Genomic DNA, 16,201 nt, shown 5'->3' on the forward strand with positions numbered 1-16,201 from the left:
ATTATTTGGAAGGTGCCTAATGCTTTGATATTCAGAAATAACAAGCAACACTTATGATGGGGGCTTTGATATTCAGAAATAACAAGCAACACTTATGATGGGGGCCGACTACATTGCATTAGCACTTTTAATTAGATTAAATTTAGATCCAAGTTTTGTATCTTGACTTGATGAGTTAATATATTTTGGTCGCCATTTAAGAAAATAATAAATTAATTAATTAATTAATGGAGCGATAAAGGAAGGTATCAATAAAACTTTATGTAATAATACAGGTGTCAGTATTGAGATGTTTAACGTTGGAGATCTGTAATACCCTTCTACTCCCACAGCATCCCATACGATTTCCACAGTCGACTTCCTTGAGTGAATCCAACCTTCGGTCACTCCACCGCTTTCCTCCACCAACGCCGCCACTCCAACGCCTTCCTCCACTACGTCGCCGGTAAGCTTTTCTTCCCCATCTCTGAAATCGATTTCCTTTGGGGTGATTGAACATCGAACAAAGCAATAGCTTTTGATTCCCATTCACTGTCATCCATTCACTGGTTTTTCACCGAATTCTGATGTTTGTCTGACATCATAGTTGCAACCTACCTATCTCATAACGCTTCTTGCGAAGTTCAATTTGATTCGCCTTTGTGCTCCTCGAAGATTGTTGGAGTTATTGCCGTGAATTAGTAGCAATCGCTTCCTTTCTTCCAGGAATTAGTTTTTTATCTGTCAATTTTTCCAAAGGAACTAGCATCCGTTCTTATCCATCTCCGTTCATTTACTGCTTCACCAGATTGTGATGTTCGTACAACAGCATTGTTGCACCTACCTATCTTAATTAAACTGCCGGTTTTCATGTTTAATAAACCCAAACTTCATGTTTTGTTGGAAAATGGTTGGACTTGTAGAAGAGACTTTGTAGCAATTGACCTGTCTTTCTTTTTGCACCAGTTGTGTTGTCTGTAAATTTTCTGATGATGTGTATCAGTGGTTTGATAACAGTCCAGCTTGACATGATCTGATTTTCTGATTTGTTTGTTTTTGGTGGTTTTCGTTTTATTAACTAATGCATTTTATACTCAGTAAAGTAAAATATGGATAATAGTTTTGGTTTATGGCATCAACTTGATATTTTCTTGTAATATGTTGTGTTTTTATGGTAAAAAATTTCTGTTTCAAACTACAACACAATAATCCCTTCTTAAAAGTGAATGTTATGTGTTAATCGCTATAAGACCTGTCATTTTTTTTAGTTTAGAATGATTTCTGGCTAAAAACTTGAAATGGGTTTGGGAATTTCATATAGTCTTGAGAGTAATTGATGTAATATGTATTGAAGTCAATTTGTGTTGTGGAAAGCAAGAATGGCAATTGATTTGTAATAAGTTTTAAGTTGGTAAAATGGTAATTTTTTAAACAAAAAGGGTAAAATGGTAATTCAGCACAACCATTAGAGGCCTAACCAAACAACATGTTTTCACTCAGAAAGCCTGTGAATCATTCATAGGCTGCTAAACAGCCCCTTAGTTAAATCGGTCTCATGGAGAGTATTGATAGATCGATGTTAAGGAGTCGGTATCTTTGGACGTATTCAATTAGAAATCGTATTTCTGTTAGAGTGCTGGCTTTTCGAAAACCAAGAAAGTCTTGTAATCATCTCTTTTTATCCGGTCATATAGAAATTAGTGTATCAATTCTTGTAATTCTACCGTGGTTCTTATCAATCGGCATCAGAGCTGTTGGATCCACCATGAGAATTCAAGCAATCAATAATCGTCTGGAAGAAATTCAAAATGTGAATGCATCTTTGCAGACGAATCAAACTCAATTTGATTCCAAACTGGAATCAATTGAAGGCAGTCTAAAAGCCAATTTTGAGAGATTTAAGAACAAATTTGAAGCAATTGAAGGAAGCTTACATGCTATTATGCAGCAATTAACGAGAATGTTCGAGAATACAGAAGATTCTGACAAGAATACACCAAAATTTGGACAATCGGTGCTAGATGAAGTCAGTGGTGTCCACATGTATCAATTTTCTTCATATGGCGCCAATTGACTTAATTTTGGTGTTTTTTTTTCCGGAATCTTCTGGATTCTTGGACATTCTTGTTAATTGTTGTATAATAGAGTGTATGCTTCCTTCAATTGCTTCGAATTTGTTCTCAAATCTCTCAGAATTCGCTTTTAGATTGCTTTCGATGTATTCCAGTTTGGAATTAAATCGAGTTTGATTCGTCGATAAAGATGCATGCACACTTTCAGTTTCTTCCACACGATTATTGATTGATCGAATTCCCATGGTCGATCATGCTACTCTGATACCAATTATAAGAACTGTGGTAGAATTACAAGAATTGATACACTAACTTCTATGCCCAAATCAAAAGTGATGATTACAATATTTTCTTGGCTTTCGAGAGGCCAAGATTCTCCTAGAAGCGTGACTTCTAACTTAATACATCCAAAGATACTCACTCCCTAACATCGATCTCCTATTAATACTCTCCATGAGACCGACCTAACTAAAAGAATGACCAAAATACCCTTCAATCTCACCTTTGTTACAGCTACTGTACTTTTTATTTTCTACAATCAAAACTAATATGAAGTGTGATAGAATCATATTCTACTTGTTCTTCCCCATTAATCGATGTTCTCAAAAACGAAATTGAATTTAGATCTTATCATGTTATGTTTAGCGCCATTATTTCTTCTATATTTGATCTCCAATTCATTTGAATTTGACAATTTTTTTTTTTCTGATTTACACGTCATTTTGAATTGCAATCAAATATTTTTCTTGTGATTCATTACAGTGAGATTGAAATGACAACTGCTGGTTCTAGCGATTCGCCTCTTGTTGCTCAAAGGTTCATACTAATCCTTAATATTTAAACTTTCATATATACACTTTCATACTTTGCTCCTGTCCTTCAACTTAGACCGCATATAACTCTCAACTGAATTCTAATACTATGTTGTACATTAAATTGATATTTCATTAACCATATATATTTTACTTGATCACAAATATTAAGTTTAATAAAATAATATGTATAGACGAATGACTATTTGCATCAAATACTATATCATTTTTTCAGATTACTAGGAAAAGTCGCTTTAGTAACCGGAGGTGCAACCGGTATCGGGGAGAGCATCGTGCGTCTTTTTCACAAACACGGTGCAAAAGTTTGTATAGTCGACATCAACTCCCACCTCGGCGAACACTTATGCAAAACCCTGGGTCCCACCACCCGTTTCATCCACGCTGACGTGGCAATCGAGGACAACATCTCCCGTGCAGTCGACTTCACAATCTCCAATTTTGGCACACTCGACATCATGGTCAACAACGCCGGTATGGGCGGGCCACCATGTCCCGACATACGTGAATTCCCCATTTCGACCTTCGAACAAGTCTTCAATGTCAACACCAAGGGCACGTTTATCGGGATGAAACACGCATCTAGGATCATGATCCCGTTGAAAAAAGGCTCGATTGTTAACATTGCTAGTGTTGCAAGTGTTATAGGAGGGGTGGGCCCGCATGCGTATACCGCGTCCAAACACGCGGTTGTGGGGTTGACGAAGAGTGTGGCGGCGGAGCTTGGGAAACATGGGATTCGTGTGAATTGTGTGTCGCCGTATGCGGTTTTGACGGACCTCGCGTTGGCACATCTTCATGAGGATGAACGGACGGATGATGCCAAGGCGGGGTTTCGGGCTTTTTCCGGGAAGAATGCGAATTTGCAGGGTGTGGAGTTGGTGCCTGATGACGTGGCGAATGCGGTGTTGTTTTTAGCGAGTGATGATGCGAGGTATGTAAGCGGGGACAATTTGTTTGTTGATGGTGGTTTTACGTGTACAAATCACTCGCTTCGTGTGTTTCGGTGATTTTTTTTTTTTTTTGGTTTTTTAACTTAATTGTTGGATTTGTAAGGGCTAAGATTTTCTTTACTCTAGTATAGTTATAACTCCCTTTTAACAATTGGTATTGATGCATGTGCAAGTGTACCCAAAGACCAAATATTTAATTTTACGGTTTTTTGATAAAAAAAAGTCCAAAAAAATCTCAAAAGTTTAGAAAAAAGTTAATGTTTTTTTTTTTTTTTGGCTAAATCTTTTATGTATGATAGAACAATTGATTTTCGTTAAGAGACACTTCTTTCAAAATAAAAACAAAAACAAAAATTCAACAAACTACTTTTCAAAGCAATCTATGTCGTCAAACTCATTGATGTAACAAGTGTTTTTTAGGTGTCGAGTTTCTGCATATATATGATCACAAGTGTTTCCATTAGTTACTGCCATATGACACATGTTTGATGATGCATATCATGCCATACATGCATGTACTTTGGAACTTTAGTAAAATTAAATACCTTATTTGTCTTTATATTTATATAAAATAATAATACCATAGAATCTCCTAATCTTTTTAGGAAATTAAATTTTATCTTATATTTTCTACCTAACTATCTTTGTTAAATAGTGACAAATGTATTAAAATATTAATATATTATTAATTTTATTAAATATAACACATATCATCATTTAAAATGGATCCAAGGAAAAATATGAAAAAATATATAAAATAATATTTAATATTTAATTTTTTTTCTAATAACATTCGTCTTGATCCGGTGATTAGAAAGATGAATAGGACCAAACTACATGAGGATATTTGATTTGTCGTAAAGCTTCCCCCAAATCCCAATAGAAGAATACTATATTTTAAAATGTAAATCTTATCTTGTTTATAATATAGTAGTAATCGTTTTCAGAATATGAATATCGTACATTATGTCATAATCAGTGTGCTCAACTTTTAAATTAAAAGGATGTAGAAGAACCTACGTTCCTTTTATAATGAAAAATTAATGAAATATTTAACTTGATATAAATATTAAAAATATCGGATTAATATAATAAATATGATGTATATTTGTATACATTTGATATAGTTATTAAATCTATAAGTATTGACCACATGTCTACATTAATTTGTTATTTCACTTCTAAACCGTCCTATGTAATGATGGAAATCGAAAGGGTAAAAATCATATTTTAAAACACAACTTAAACAATGAAATAACTAATCTTATATATATAAAATCGAATATCAGAATCCCAAAAGAAAATCTATGAAACGCGATTTACTGATTATTACGTTAAAGATTTAAATTAAATCTTTAATTATGGAAACGTGTTTAGCGAGAATAACTGAAGATATATATGCGTTTTATACGGATGATAATAAAAAGCGGCAACGCAAATATTTCGTATCGATCTTCTTTTTCATCGAAGGACGAACAAGCCTCAAAATCAAAAACCACCTTCCATAACTCTCTCCTCAGCCCTCCCAAGGTACCCAATTCTTCTTCTTCTTCTTCTTCAATCTCTTTTTTAAATTTATACGATTTGAATTCTATAGTTTCTTGTATTAATACATTGAATACACTACAAGGAAACCCTCAATCTTATTTTTTTAAAACAGTCATAGATTTACAAAATGCTGGTTTTCCCTTGTTCGATTTTGTGATTGTTTAAGCTATTACGGGGAAATTGTTGGAATAAACAACTGATGATCATGTAATTGTTTTGTTTAAAATCCTAGTAGGTTTAATATAATAATAATTAACATCGTCAAAGTGGGAATGTTTTCTTGTATATATATTGTGAGTTCTTCAAATATTTAGACCTTTGATCTTTTACCATAAGTTGTTTGATTGTTATTTTAGTACTTTTGTCCACAAGATTCTCTGTGTTGTGTTTATAGAATGATATTTAACGAGTTTCCAACATTCGTAAATTTCAGCGGTTTTCTTTCTAACTTGTCTCATAATTCATGCAAGCAGAATCGACAACAAGATCTTCATGAGTTCAAAAAACAGTGTGGCATTCAAGGTTTCCTGTGAAGCGGGAAACACGAACGATATTCCAGTTTGCATTCTGTCTTACTTTTTCAAGAATCCCGTTGTCTACTTGAAAAAAATCCACCATGGTTTCCTCTCAATTAACCATTTTAATGAAAAACGAACCTTGCAAATCATCCAAGAACAATTCACCATCACCTGTAAGTCCTCTGGATGTCAATTTCCCCTTAGATCATGTCGAGTTCGACTTCTCCGATGTGTTTGGTCCTCTACCACCTCATGCTTCAAATGAACCTACTTATGAAGATTTTGAGAAACCAGATGTTATTTCACATGAAAAGGAGGATTTATATGATGATATCGTAGTAGCTGAAGCATCGGTTGATCATCATAAAGTCCAGAGTGTTGGGCTTGAAGATTTTGAGGTGATGAAGGTCGTTGGGAAAGGGGCGTTTGGAAAAGTTTATCAGGTCAGAAAGAGAGACACTTGTGAGATATATGCGATGAAGGTTGTGCGTAAAGATAAGATTTTGGAGAAGAATCATGCTGAATATATGAAAGCTGAACGCGATATACTAACAAAGATTAATCACCCCTTTGTCGTTCACCTTCGATACTCTTTCCAGACTAAATATAGACTTTACCTTGTGTTGGATTTTGTAAATGGAGGTCACCTTTTCTTCCAGCTACATCGCCATGGCCTATTTAGGTTCCTTCTCCATCTTCCACTGAATTATTCATCAGTCAATATATAATCCAACAATTAGTTAAACAGTTAATTGGTAACTTGTCTGTTTTCCAGAGAGGATTTGGCACGTATTTATGCTGCAGAGATCGTTTCGGCTGTTTGTCACCTTCATGCAAATGGCATAATGCATAGAGATCTTAAGCCTGAAAATATTCTTCTCGATGCTGATGGCCATGTACGTCTTTTCTTGTAATCTACATCGTAATTAACCGTATTCTTTATAAAATCATCAGCCCATGCATGCATATGTGTGTGAAATATTCAGGCTTTGCTTACGGATTTTGGGCTAGCAAAAGAATTTGACACGAATGCAAGATCGAATTCGTTATGTGGGACTGTAGAATACATGTCACCTGAAATTATTCTTGGGAAGGGTCATGATAAGGCTGCAGATTGGTGGAGTGTTGGAATCCTGTTGTATGAGATGCTCACAGGCCAGGTATATATTATATCTAAGGGTGTTTTGGTAAATTCCATTCGTCAACTTGATATAAGGGGCCGGTCAAACACCTTTGAGTAAAATGAATCTTGTTCTTTTTTCTTACAATTAAAGCCACCTTTTCGTGGAGGGAATCGGGAAAAGATTCAACAAAAGATAGTGAAGGAGAAAATGAAGCTACCTGCGTATTTATCAAGCGAAGCACATTCGCTTCTGAAAGCTGTAATTAATCACACTTTTTCTAACATCTGATTCTTCGATCGACATTATTACAAGGTGAAATGGTTTGACTTTTACATCGACGAAATTTGATATGTGTGTTTGTGTAGTTGTTACAAAAGGATCCAAGCAAGAGACTTGGCAGTGGTGCGGTGGGAAGCGATGAAGTAAAACGGCATAAATGGTTCAAGCCCATCAACTGGAAGAAACTGGAGAATCGAGAAATTCAGCCAAGTTTCCGGCCTGAAGTTTCCGGCGACCATTGTGTGGCTAACTTTGACAAATGCTGGACGGACATGCCGCTAACAGAGTCTCCGGCATCCAGTCCTAATGGCTCCACCACCCTCTTTCAGCGGTTTACATATGTGAAACCTGCAGTCTCGTTTCTTGAGAGTCAGAGTTCAGTAATTCACTACACTGATGTTCGTTAGAATTGGGTTTATCATGAAATTAAGCTGATATAAAGATGGTGGCTGACTATATATAGATCTGTGAAACATCATGAAAATTTTCAAACAACAGAAAAATAATATTCGTTAGCCAATTTAATAATTTTTTATACGTACAAATTGTGAGATACCATAGTTTTCAATTATGATACAAAAATTTCACTTTTTACCATTCATGTTTGTCAAGTTTCAAATGTATAAGATCAATTTAAGTATGACATAATTAAGGAAGGATTGAGATCAAGGGCATCCACAATGCATTCAATGGATTGCCATATCATTTTTTTAAATTCCATACAACTCAATCAATTTTTTTCTACATTCAACTCTACAAAGTTCAAAAGCTAAGTTATAGTATCTATTTAAGATAAGAAAACTTTTCTTATTCCCATTGAAGAGTTCAATAGCCACTAAACTTCAAATTCATTGAATGATAAGGTGACATCTTATTATGGTAGAGTTTTATTCATTGAATAACAACTAAACTTGTCATCTCATTCAATTTTCCTATTGAACTCACAATAGTGAATCTAACATGGATTTGGTGGGAATAAAAACAGATTCAAAGATTTAACAAGATAAACTCATGGGCACCAAAATATGTAAAATGTAAAATGACTTATTGGAGTTTGCCATTTTACCATTTTATTTACAATTTTGTTGCAATATCAGTCAAACGACCGGTTCTTTTGGTAACCACTTTTCCCAAATTGCAATAAAATAATTAAGTTTCAAATTTTCAGTTTTAACACCGAGTTTCAAATTGTAAGAAATATATTATATTACAACAAAAATTTATTTTGACACAGAGTTTTTTCTTTTTTAATTATGTCATTACATTTACAATTTTGTTGTAAGGTCAATCAATTGACCGATTCAGGAGATATTTTGTGGTTTAAAATCTTGATTTGGAAGCTCGATTTATACAACACATAAATAAATGTCGGTTTAATTGTTCAAACTCACTTACAAATCAGCGAAAATAACACTCATCCTTTTAGGTGAAACTTTTTATTATAATGTGTAATGCTTAATTCTATTCAAAGTATATCTTCACAATGACATATAAAGGTCAGTCTAGTGGTTCAAACTTACTTAAAAGTCAGTAAGAATGATGTACTCACCCTTTTTGAAGATGCTATTGTGGTTTAAAAGCTCGATTTGTACAAGAAGTAAATGAAATCTCTTACAATGTCGATTTAGGAGATGCTACGTGAATTTGGCTAGGTTGACTATGAATTCACAGATGGTTTTTGTTCCATCTACGATTTTACATTTTTTTTAAACATAAGTTTGACTATGAATTTGGCTAGGTTGATTAAGAATTCGTACTTTGTTTACTATGAAATCATACAAATAGATATATTTTATATAAAAAGAAGCAAAAAATGATTAGCTTATTAGTTACTTTTTTAGAAATTTTGTTTTGGGACCTTGAGAGTGTTTTTCGAACTTGAGAGATGCAAAAATGAGGGGTTTTTTTTTGTTTTTTTTTTATTATTTTTATTTTATTTAATTTAAAGAATTGATACTAAGCTAAGTAAGATCGTAAATTGATTAGGTCAAAATAGAAGTTCATCTGTGAATGTGCAAATCTTTTATACACAATTTGTTCATTAATGACTTGTACATCGTAGATAAAGTTCTAATTTCATAGTTGGCCTATAATCACCTACAATTTAAATGACTATTTTGTGTAATTTGTTCATTTTTGACTATTTTTAACCAAGTAATTAGCAAATTTCTCAAAACACAATAAGTTAAATGGCTTATTTTACATTAAAAAAAATAATAATAACTAAACCGTATACAAAATGAGATCATTTTATATTGTTTTCTTTGAACAATATTCTACTTATGTGTTGTTTGTTTTTTCTGAGGCAAAATGTTTGTAGTCTGCGGACCACATCTGTAGACCTCTACAGCAGAAGAGGTAGACCAAACGTCTGCAGTCTGAAAAAAAAAGACTGATTGTTATTTTTAACATCTGCGGGCTACTAAAATAAACTGAAATATAAATAAAGTGATTTTTTTAAACTCCAAAGTGATTTTTTTAAATATTTTTATGACTTTGTTATAAATAATTAACGAATCTAGATCAACTTTTATGTATTATTGTATAAAAAATAAAAATAAAAATGGTATTAATTAACATACATATTTGATAAAAACCAATAATTTTGGTTGCAAAGTTATAACTAAATATTATAATTAGTGATCAAAGAATTTGATACATAAATGAATAGAAATAAACTTTCGATTTTTCAATTAAATTAATTAAAAACGTACCATAAATATTTTCTCAAGAAACTGACGATAGTGTATTAATTAATATTTTACAAAATTTGGCAAAAAATATAAGAATATATTATGATTTTTTTTTTCATATTTATATAAACAACTTCAACGACTATTATTGTAATAAATTTTTATTTATAAATTTGTCAAAAATATCATGTTTTTTTTTTTCAAATTGTTTATCATTAATAAAGTTAGAAAACATATAAATTAATATATATATATATATATATATATATATATATATATATATATATATATATATTAGGCTAGAAGATGTCTGAAGATGTTAGATGACTATGGTCCACATCTGCGCCAAGAAGAGGACACGCAGACATTTTTAAGTTTGCAGTCTTCAAAAAAACAAACAGTCTGCGAAAGCTAATGTCTACGTGGCGTAAACAGAAGAGGTCACACAGATCTGCAGACAAAAAACAAACATTACCTTAGTATTTGTTTAAACTGTATTCCAACTTACAAAAATAACGAGTTTTATGACAATAAAAGGATGAAATTTTTTTGGGGCCGAGCTAACATGAGAGAGGTGGATGCTTTTGATTTGAAAAGGGTAAATTACATTGATGGTCCCTGTCGTTTGGGGGAACTTGCACGCTTAGTTCCTGAGTAAGATTTTTAACTCGGACAATCCTTCAAATTTGTTTTTGTTTCGTATTTAGTCCCTGTTGAGTTAAATTGACTATTTTGCCCTTTTGATTTTTTTTTACCTTTTTCATATGATTAATTAATTAAAAAAATATTGATTAGATGTGTTAGAAAAAGTTTGGAACTTTGGATCCCATTAACTGAAATACCCAAACCACTCACCCCCACCATCCTCTCCCCCTCATTGTATTTGGTAATCGGAAAGCTACCTCAGGCCAGCACCCCCATCACTAACCTCCGACGAGCACCACCACTACCTTTTCACCAGAAAAAACAACATCGATGTTCAGATCCAAAAAAATACGCTAACCTAGAAATCCGAGACCAAAGCCATTCAATAAAAAAACTATCTGAAGCAGCAAAAATAAACATCTGATGCAACAACTTCAATTTATTTTGATTTGAAGTCTAATTGAGAGGACTTGGACTCGATTCCGTCTAACAAGAGCACAAACATAGTCGATTCTTTAGGATTTTCAGCTAATTTGAACCCTAATCGACTAGAAGAGTTTTATGGGGTGCAATGGTAGGGAGAAGACAAAGGAGGAAGAAGTGGGGGTTAGGTCGGACATCGGGTGCAAGATTTGTTGGTGTAGAAAAAGATGAAGCATAATTATCGGAGGTTACACAGACAATAGAGATGGCAGGGAGGGATGAGATGCGATACAAAGATTTCTAAATCTTGTATCTGTTGAAACTGGGAGCATCACCATTAAAACCCTTAGAAACCCTAGCTATGGCACCTGAATCCAAGATACAATTTTGTACGCTTCATACAACATCCCGTCTAAAAAAAAACCTTCTCTAAATCGAGTAAAGTGCTTCTCTCGTGAATCGAGTAAAATGCTTCTCCCAAGGCATCAGATAAGATCCCTAAATAGAAGATACAATCCCAGACGAATCCATAAACAAAAATAAACATCCATCTCCTATGAATCGACCCCTGCGTTTATCGTTAGAAAACGATTTGTAGAGAGAAAGAAAAGAACGGCTGGTAGTGCCCTCTTCATCTGGTGGACAATGAGATCTCAAATTGCAATAGTTAGGGGTTCTAGAACTGGATTTTGGTGGTGGTGGTGGTTGCGGATTTAAACCGGGTAGTCACTGGAATTTATTATGGTCGATTTAAAGGACATGAGGCATGAGAGAGATAAAACTGATTCTTGTTTAGGTTGTAAGCCACGTTTCTTTTTCTCTTAATTTATAAATAATAAAAAAAAAAACTATTAGTCAGTTAAAAAAATAAAAATATAAGGGTAATATAGTCAATTTAAGTCGGTCAGGGACTGAATCCGAAACAAAATCAAATATAGGGATGGTTTAAGTTCAAAATCTTGCTTAGGGACTAAGCGTGCAAGTTTACCCAAACCACAGGGACCAACCATGTAATTTACCCATTTGAAAAAAATGACCCGAGACAAGTGCAAGCAGTGGTGTTTACTCGGTCTCCACACATCTCCTGGCTAAAAGGATAAATCATCAGTTAGCCACGCGGCAAAAGTTCATCCTTTTGCTGACGCTACGAATTACAAAATCACCCAATAAACCTTTCAAGAAAACAATCCAACCATGGCTTCTGCTACCATGCTTTCTTCAACAAACCTTAAACTCTATTCCAACTTCATTTGCTTCTCCCCTTCCAAACCCACATTTCCCAACACCATTCTCCCCTTCACAACTCATTTCAGGAGAAACCCATTAAAACTCAACGCATCTTTCAATGAAATCTCCGATGATTTATTAGAAACCACACTTCATTTAGACCAGTTCCCGATCTTCAAATCCGGGTATGCTGAATTTCAGAGGGCTACCGAGGATCTACCTGAGAATGAAAAATGGGGTGTTTTGGTTTTCGCTGGCTTGGTTTGGATTTACTTAACTGCTAGGCCTGGTGTTCTGTTTGGCGCCATCGATACATATCTTCTAGCTCCTGCACAGAAGGTGTTTGATAGTTTGTCTGGCAGAAGGAACTTGAAGCGTTCCGATTTCTTGATCGGAGATAAATTGGGAGAAGGGTCGTTTGGCGTTGTTTATTCCGGCGTCGTGGTTCCTAAAAATTTCACCGTAGAAGAAAGGGTCAGGAGCAGTGGGAGTAAGAGGAGGCAGCTCGAAAAGGATGAAAGGTTTAAAGAAAAAGTCATCCTAAAACAGGTGACAATTCCGACGGTTTTATCGAAGGAATTCATCATTTCTTTCCTACAATTTTTTATTCAAATTCGATTCTGTGTAATTCATCAGGTAAAAATCGGAGTCGCAGGTGCTATAGAATGTGGCGAATTTGAAGAATGGTTTAACTACAGATTATCAAGAGCAGCTCCGGAGACATGCGCAGAGTTTCTCGGGAGCTTTGTTTCAGACAAAACTTCTTCACAGTTCACAAAAGGAGAGAAATGGCTCGTATGGAAATTTGAGGTAAATCCCAATTCCGCATTCAGATAGCTTCAATTCATGCTGCGACGATTTAAGTTCATTGGAATTAAATTAATGAAACAGGGAGATCGAGACCTTGCCGATTACATGAAAGATCGAATTTTCCCTCTAAATCTGGAATCGCTCATGTTTGGTCGCGTCTTACAAGGACTTGAATCCATAGAACGAAACGCATTGATCATCAAACAGATTATGAGGCAGATAATTTCATCACTGAAGAAAATACACGACACTGGGATTGTTCATCGCGATGTAAAACCAGCGAATTTAGTCGTAACTAAAAAGGGACAAATCAAACTTATAGATTTTGGCGCAGCAACAGATTTAAGAATCGGGAAAAACTATGTACCCAATCGAGGTCTTCTAGATCCAGATTATTGCCCACCAGAACTCTACGTTTTACCAGAAGAAACACCATCGCCACCTCCAGAACCAGTCGCAGCTCTTCTTTCCCCAATTCTATGGCAGGTCTGTGATTAACAATTCAAACATTTTATCTTTCTGAAGCTTTTATGAATGAAATTTAGGGTTCGTTGTGTTGCAGCTAAACAGTCCGGATTTGTTTGATATGTACTCTGCGGGGATTGTATTGATGCAAATGGCGATACCAAGTTTGAGGTCTAGTGCAGGATTGAAGAACTTTAACCTTGAATTGAAAGTTGTGAATTATGATTTGAAATTGTGGAGGGAAAAGACACGAACTAGACCTGATATAAGTGTTCTCGATCTTGATTCTGGAAGAGGGTGGGATTTGGTTACGAAGCTTATCTCTGAAAGAGGGTCATTGCGTAGAGGTCGTTTATCAGCTTCTGATGCACTCAGGCATCCCTATTTCTTGTTGGGTGGTGATCAAGCTGCTTCTGTGCTTTCCAAGCTCAGTTTATCGAAGTAGAAAACTCAAATTGGTTCCTTGGTTTTCAATCCAAAAAGAGATAGATATTCTTTCTCTTACACTTTGATTTTCTGGTAAATTTCTTTGCTTGTGTAAAGCTTTCATGAGTATAGTTCATAGCAAGAAGCAAGATGAACGAATATATAGGCTTCTTTCACTATTTTATGATACAACCATATATAACTCAAAAGTCAAAACACTCCAAAAAAATCCCTTATCAAATTAATGAAATGAAATAATATATATATATATATATTAGAGATTTTATAAATCCGTTATTTGTTACATTTTTATTGTCGTGATGTTTACTTGAACTAAGAGTCAGCTTTCCTACGACCAACTCGTGCAACTAAACCAGTCTTGATGGGGGCGACTGACCTCCCGGAACCACATTGTAAACCAAATTCAAACAATATAATTATCAATTAACAAATAAAATAAAAAATGTGTTTTTCTAATGTTTTTTTAGTTGTTATTTACTTATTTAATTAGTTACCTGTTCACATCTTAAGAAGAAGAGACGATTCTCATTTGAAAGAATTGTATGCGGGCTTCTGCAGCCATTGCATATCACATATTCGTCCGCAATCACAATCATTATAACGTTTATAATAATATTTATAATGACATTGATAATATGTTTGGAATGGAAAGAATTTATAACAAAGAGCAAGAGTTACTTATGCATCTTCGAAGGATTCCTTCAAAATTCTTAGGAGCAAATCGACCCTTGACTACCAATCTTTGTTGACCATCAACGGAACCACTTGTTCCCATTTTAGCCGCAAGGAAAGTCATCACGTGATCCGACTGTCTATACATTCTGGGAAATAAATAAAATGAACCGTAGGACCTTATTTGTTACACATGATTGGATAGAATCGAACTGACAGAAAATGTAGCATTGAATTTAGCATGTATTGGATTGAGATTGAACTGATAACAACTGTCCCGCCAAACAAAATGTGAAATTTGGTGAGTTGTCCTTGTCACAGTAATTATCCAAGAATAGTCTTACAAAGTTTGTCCAGTCCTATATTGTATACTAAAATAGTAAATGTAAAGAAAAATACTAAAATGAAGACATGCATACGTTCGAAATAAATCCATAAATTTAACAAATATTGTCTTTTTTGTGCCTCCTCGAAGAACTTGTGGGCGTCTTATCACTGTACTTCGTCTATCTCCAGTGAGTTCAGGGTTGTTCTCTCGTAAAATATGAAAAATTCTACTTAAAAGCTACATATATACACAGTTTAACGAATATATTATTGTATTTCAATAACAAACGTGACAAAATAAATAAATAAATGTTAACGTAACATCAAGCACACACCTCCTCATATAAATAATCCCGGTCGGTTCCTTCCCATGGATATTTTTGTCGCGAGTTGTTTGCATCTTCTTCGTCCTCACCACCATGCCCTATGTACAACATACAAGGGTGTTGTTTCTGTTTAATTTTATGGAGACATTATTTAATCTAGTAAGGTGTATGTGCGTTTCTTTTTCATTTAATACAAAAAGAACGAATTAATAGAGAATGTTAAGTGAGCCTTAACTTTTTACGAATTTGCTTCCATTTGTTTTTATCTTTACATTTTTCTATATTTTTCAACATCATTTATACAACATAAAAAAATGCTTGAGAGAAATTGTGCACCTGTAAGCGCATTTCCATCGTTTGTCAAATCGCTTCCCACCTAAGAAAACAGGAATCAACAATTTAGGGGCAACATTTTTTTTTTTTTTTTTGCATTTGGGTTATATTGTCCCTTTTAAAGACATAATTTGATATGTAAATCACGTATACAAATGTATACTAAGTGGCTAACATAAAAAAATATGAGTTCAAAACTTAATGGTTTTTTCTTCGTTCTTTTTCATACCCACAAATGCATTTTCTATTCCATCAGCAACTATAAGAAACCAAATACCATCTGTTAAACATGAAAAATAAAAGTTTGCTTTATGGTAAGGCTGGACAGAATCGCGTTCTCACTCCTCGCCTCATTGGTCCGTTGTTTTTTTTTTATTCAAACGGCTATATATATATATATATATATATATATATATATATATATATATATATATATATATATATATATATATATATATATATATATAGAGAGAGAGAGAGAGAGATAGAGAGAGAGAGAGAGATAGAGTTAGGTTCAAATGTTTCCAATA

At 34.1% G+C, this 16,201-nt stretch overlaps 4 protein-coding genes across 4 annotated transcripts; 3 read left to right on the forward strand and 1 right to left on the reverse strand.

Annotated features, from left to right (window-relative positions):
• The first annotated feature begins 285 nt into the window (after positions 1-285).
• LOC145017864 (xanthoxin dehydrogenase-like) lies at positions 286-4,036 on the forward strand. The gene is made up of 3 exons (XM_078975818.1): positions 286-445; positions 2,814-2,867; positions 3,099-4,036. The coding sequence occupies exons 2-3, from the start codon at positions 2,824-2,826 to the stop codon at positions 3,889-3,891; spliced, it is 837 nt and encodes a 278-aa protein (XP_078831944.1). The 5' UTR covers positions 286-445; positions 2,814-2,823; the 3' UTR covers positions 3,892-4,036.
• A 1,233-nt stretch (positions 4,037-5,269) lies between these two features.
• On the forward strand, positions 5,270-7,823 carry LOC145018696 (serine/threonine-protein kinase AtPK2/AtPK19-like). The gene is made up of 6 exons (XM_078976558.1): positions 5,270-5,364; positions 5,856-6,582; positions 6,676-6,796; positions 6,887-7,060; positions 7,175-7,282; positions 7,390-7,823. The coding sequence occupies exons 2-6, from the start codon at positions 5,999-6,001 to the stop codon at positions 7,708-7,710; spliced, it is 1,308 nt and encodes a 435-aa protein (XP_078832684.1). The 5' UTR covers positions 5,270-5,364; positions 5,856-5,998; the 3' UTR covers positions 7,711-7,823.
• A 4,353-nt stretch (positions 7,824-12,176) lies between these two features.
• Positions 12,177-14,171, forward strand: LOC145018695 (serine/threonine-protein kinase STN8, chloroplastic-like). Its single transcript, XM_078976557.1, has 4 exons — positions 12,177-12,840; positions 12,928-13,101; positions 13,183-13,587; positions 13,664-14,171. The coding sequence occupies exons 1-4, from the start codon at positions 12,259-12,261 to the stop codon at positions 14,009-14,011; spliced, it is 1,509 nt and encodes a 502-aa protein (XP_078832683.1). The 5' UTR covers positions 12,177-12,258; the 3' UTR covers positions 14,012-14,171.
• Positions 14,172-14,325: 154 nt separating this feature from the next.
• LOC145016183 (eukaryotic translation initiation factor 2 subunit beta-like) lies at positions 14,326-15,692 on the reverse strand. Its single transcript, XM_078974578.1, has 7 exons — positions 15,675-15,692; positions 15,581-15,616; positions 15,348-15,464; positions 15,105-15,250; positions 14,692-14,834; positions 14,512-14,593; positions 14,326-14,407 (listed from the first exon to the last, which is right to left on the reverse strand). Exons 1-7 carry the CDS (start codon positions 15,690-15,692, stop codon positions 14,326-14,328), a joined length of 624 nt encoding a protein of 207 aa, XP_078830704.1.
• Positions 15,693-16,201: the final 509 nt, after the last annotated feature.

Source organism: Lactuca saligna, chromosome 9, assembly GCF_052625555.1.
Source record: "Lactuca saligna cultivar CGN05327 chromosome 9, ASM5262555v1, whole genome shotgun sequence".
NCBI lineage: Eukaryota > Viridiplantae > Streptophyta > Magnoliopsida > Asterales > Asteraceae > Lactuca > Lactuca saligna.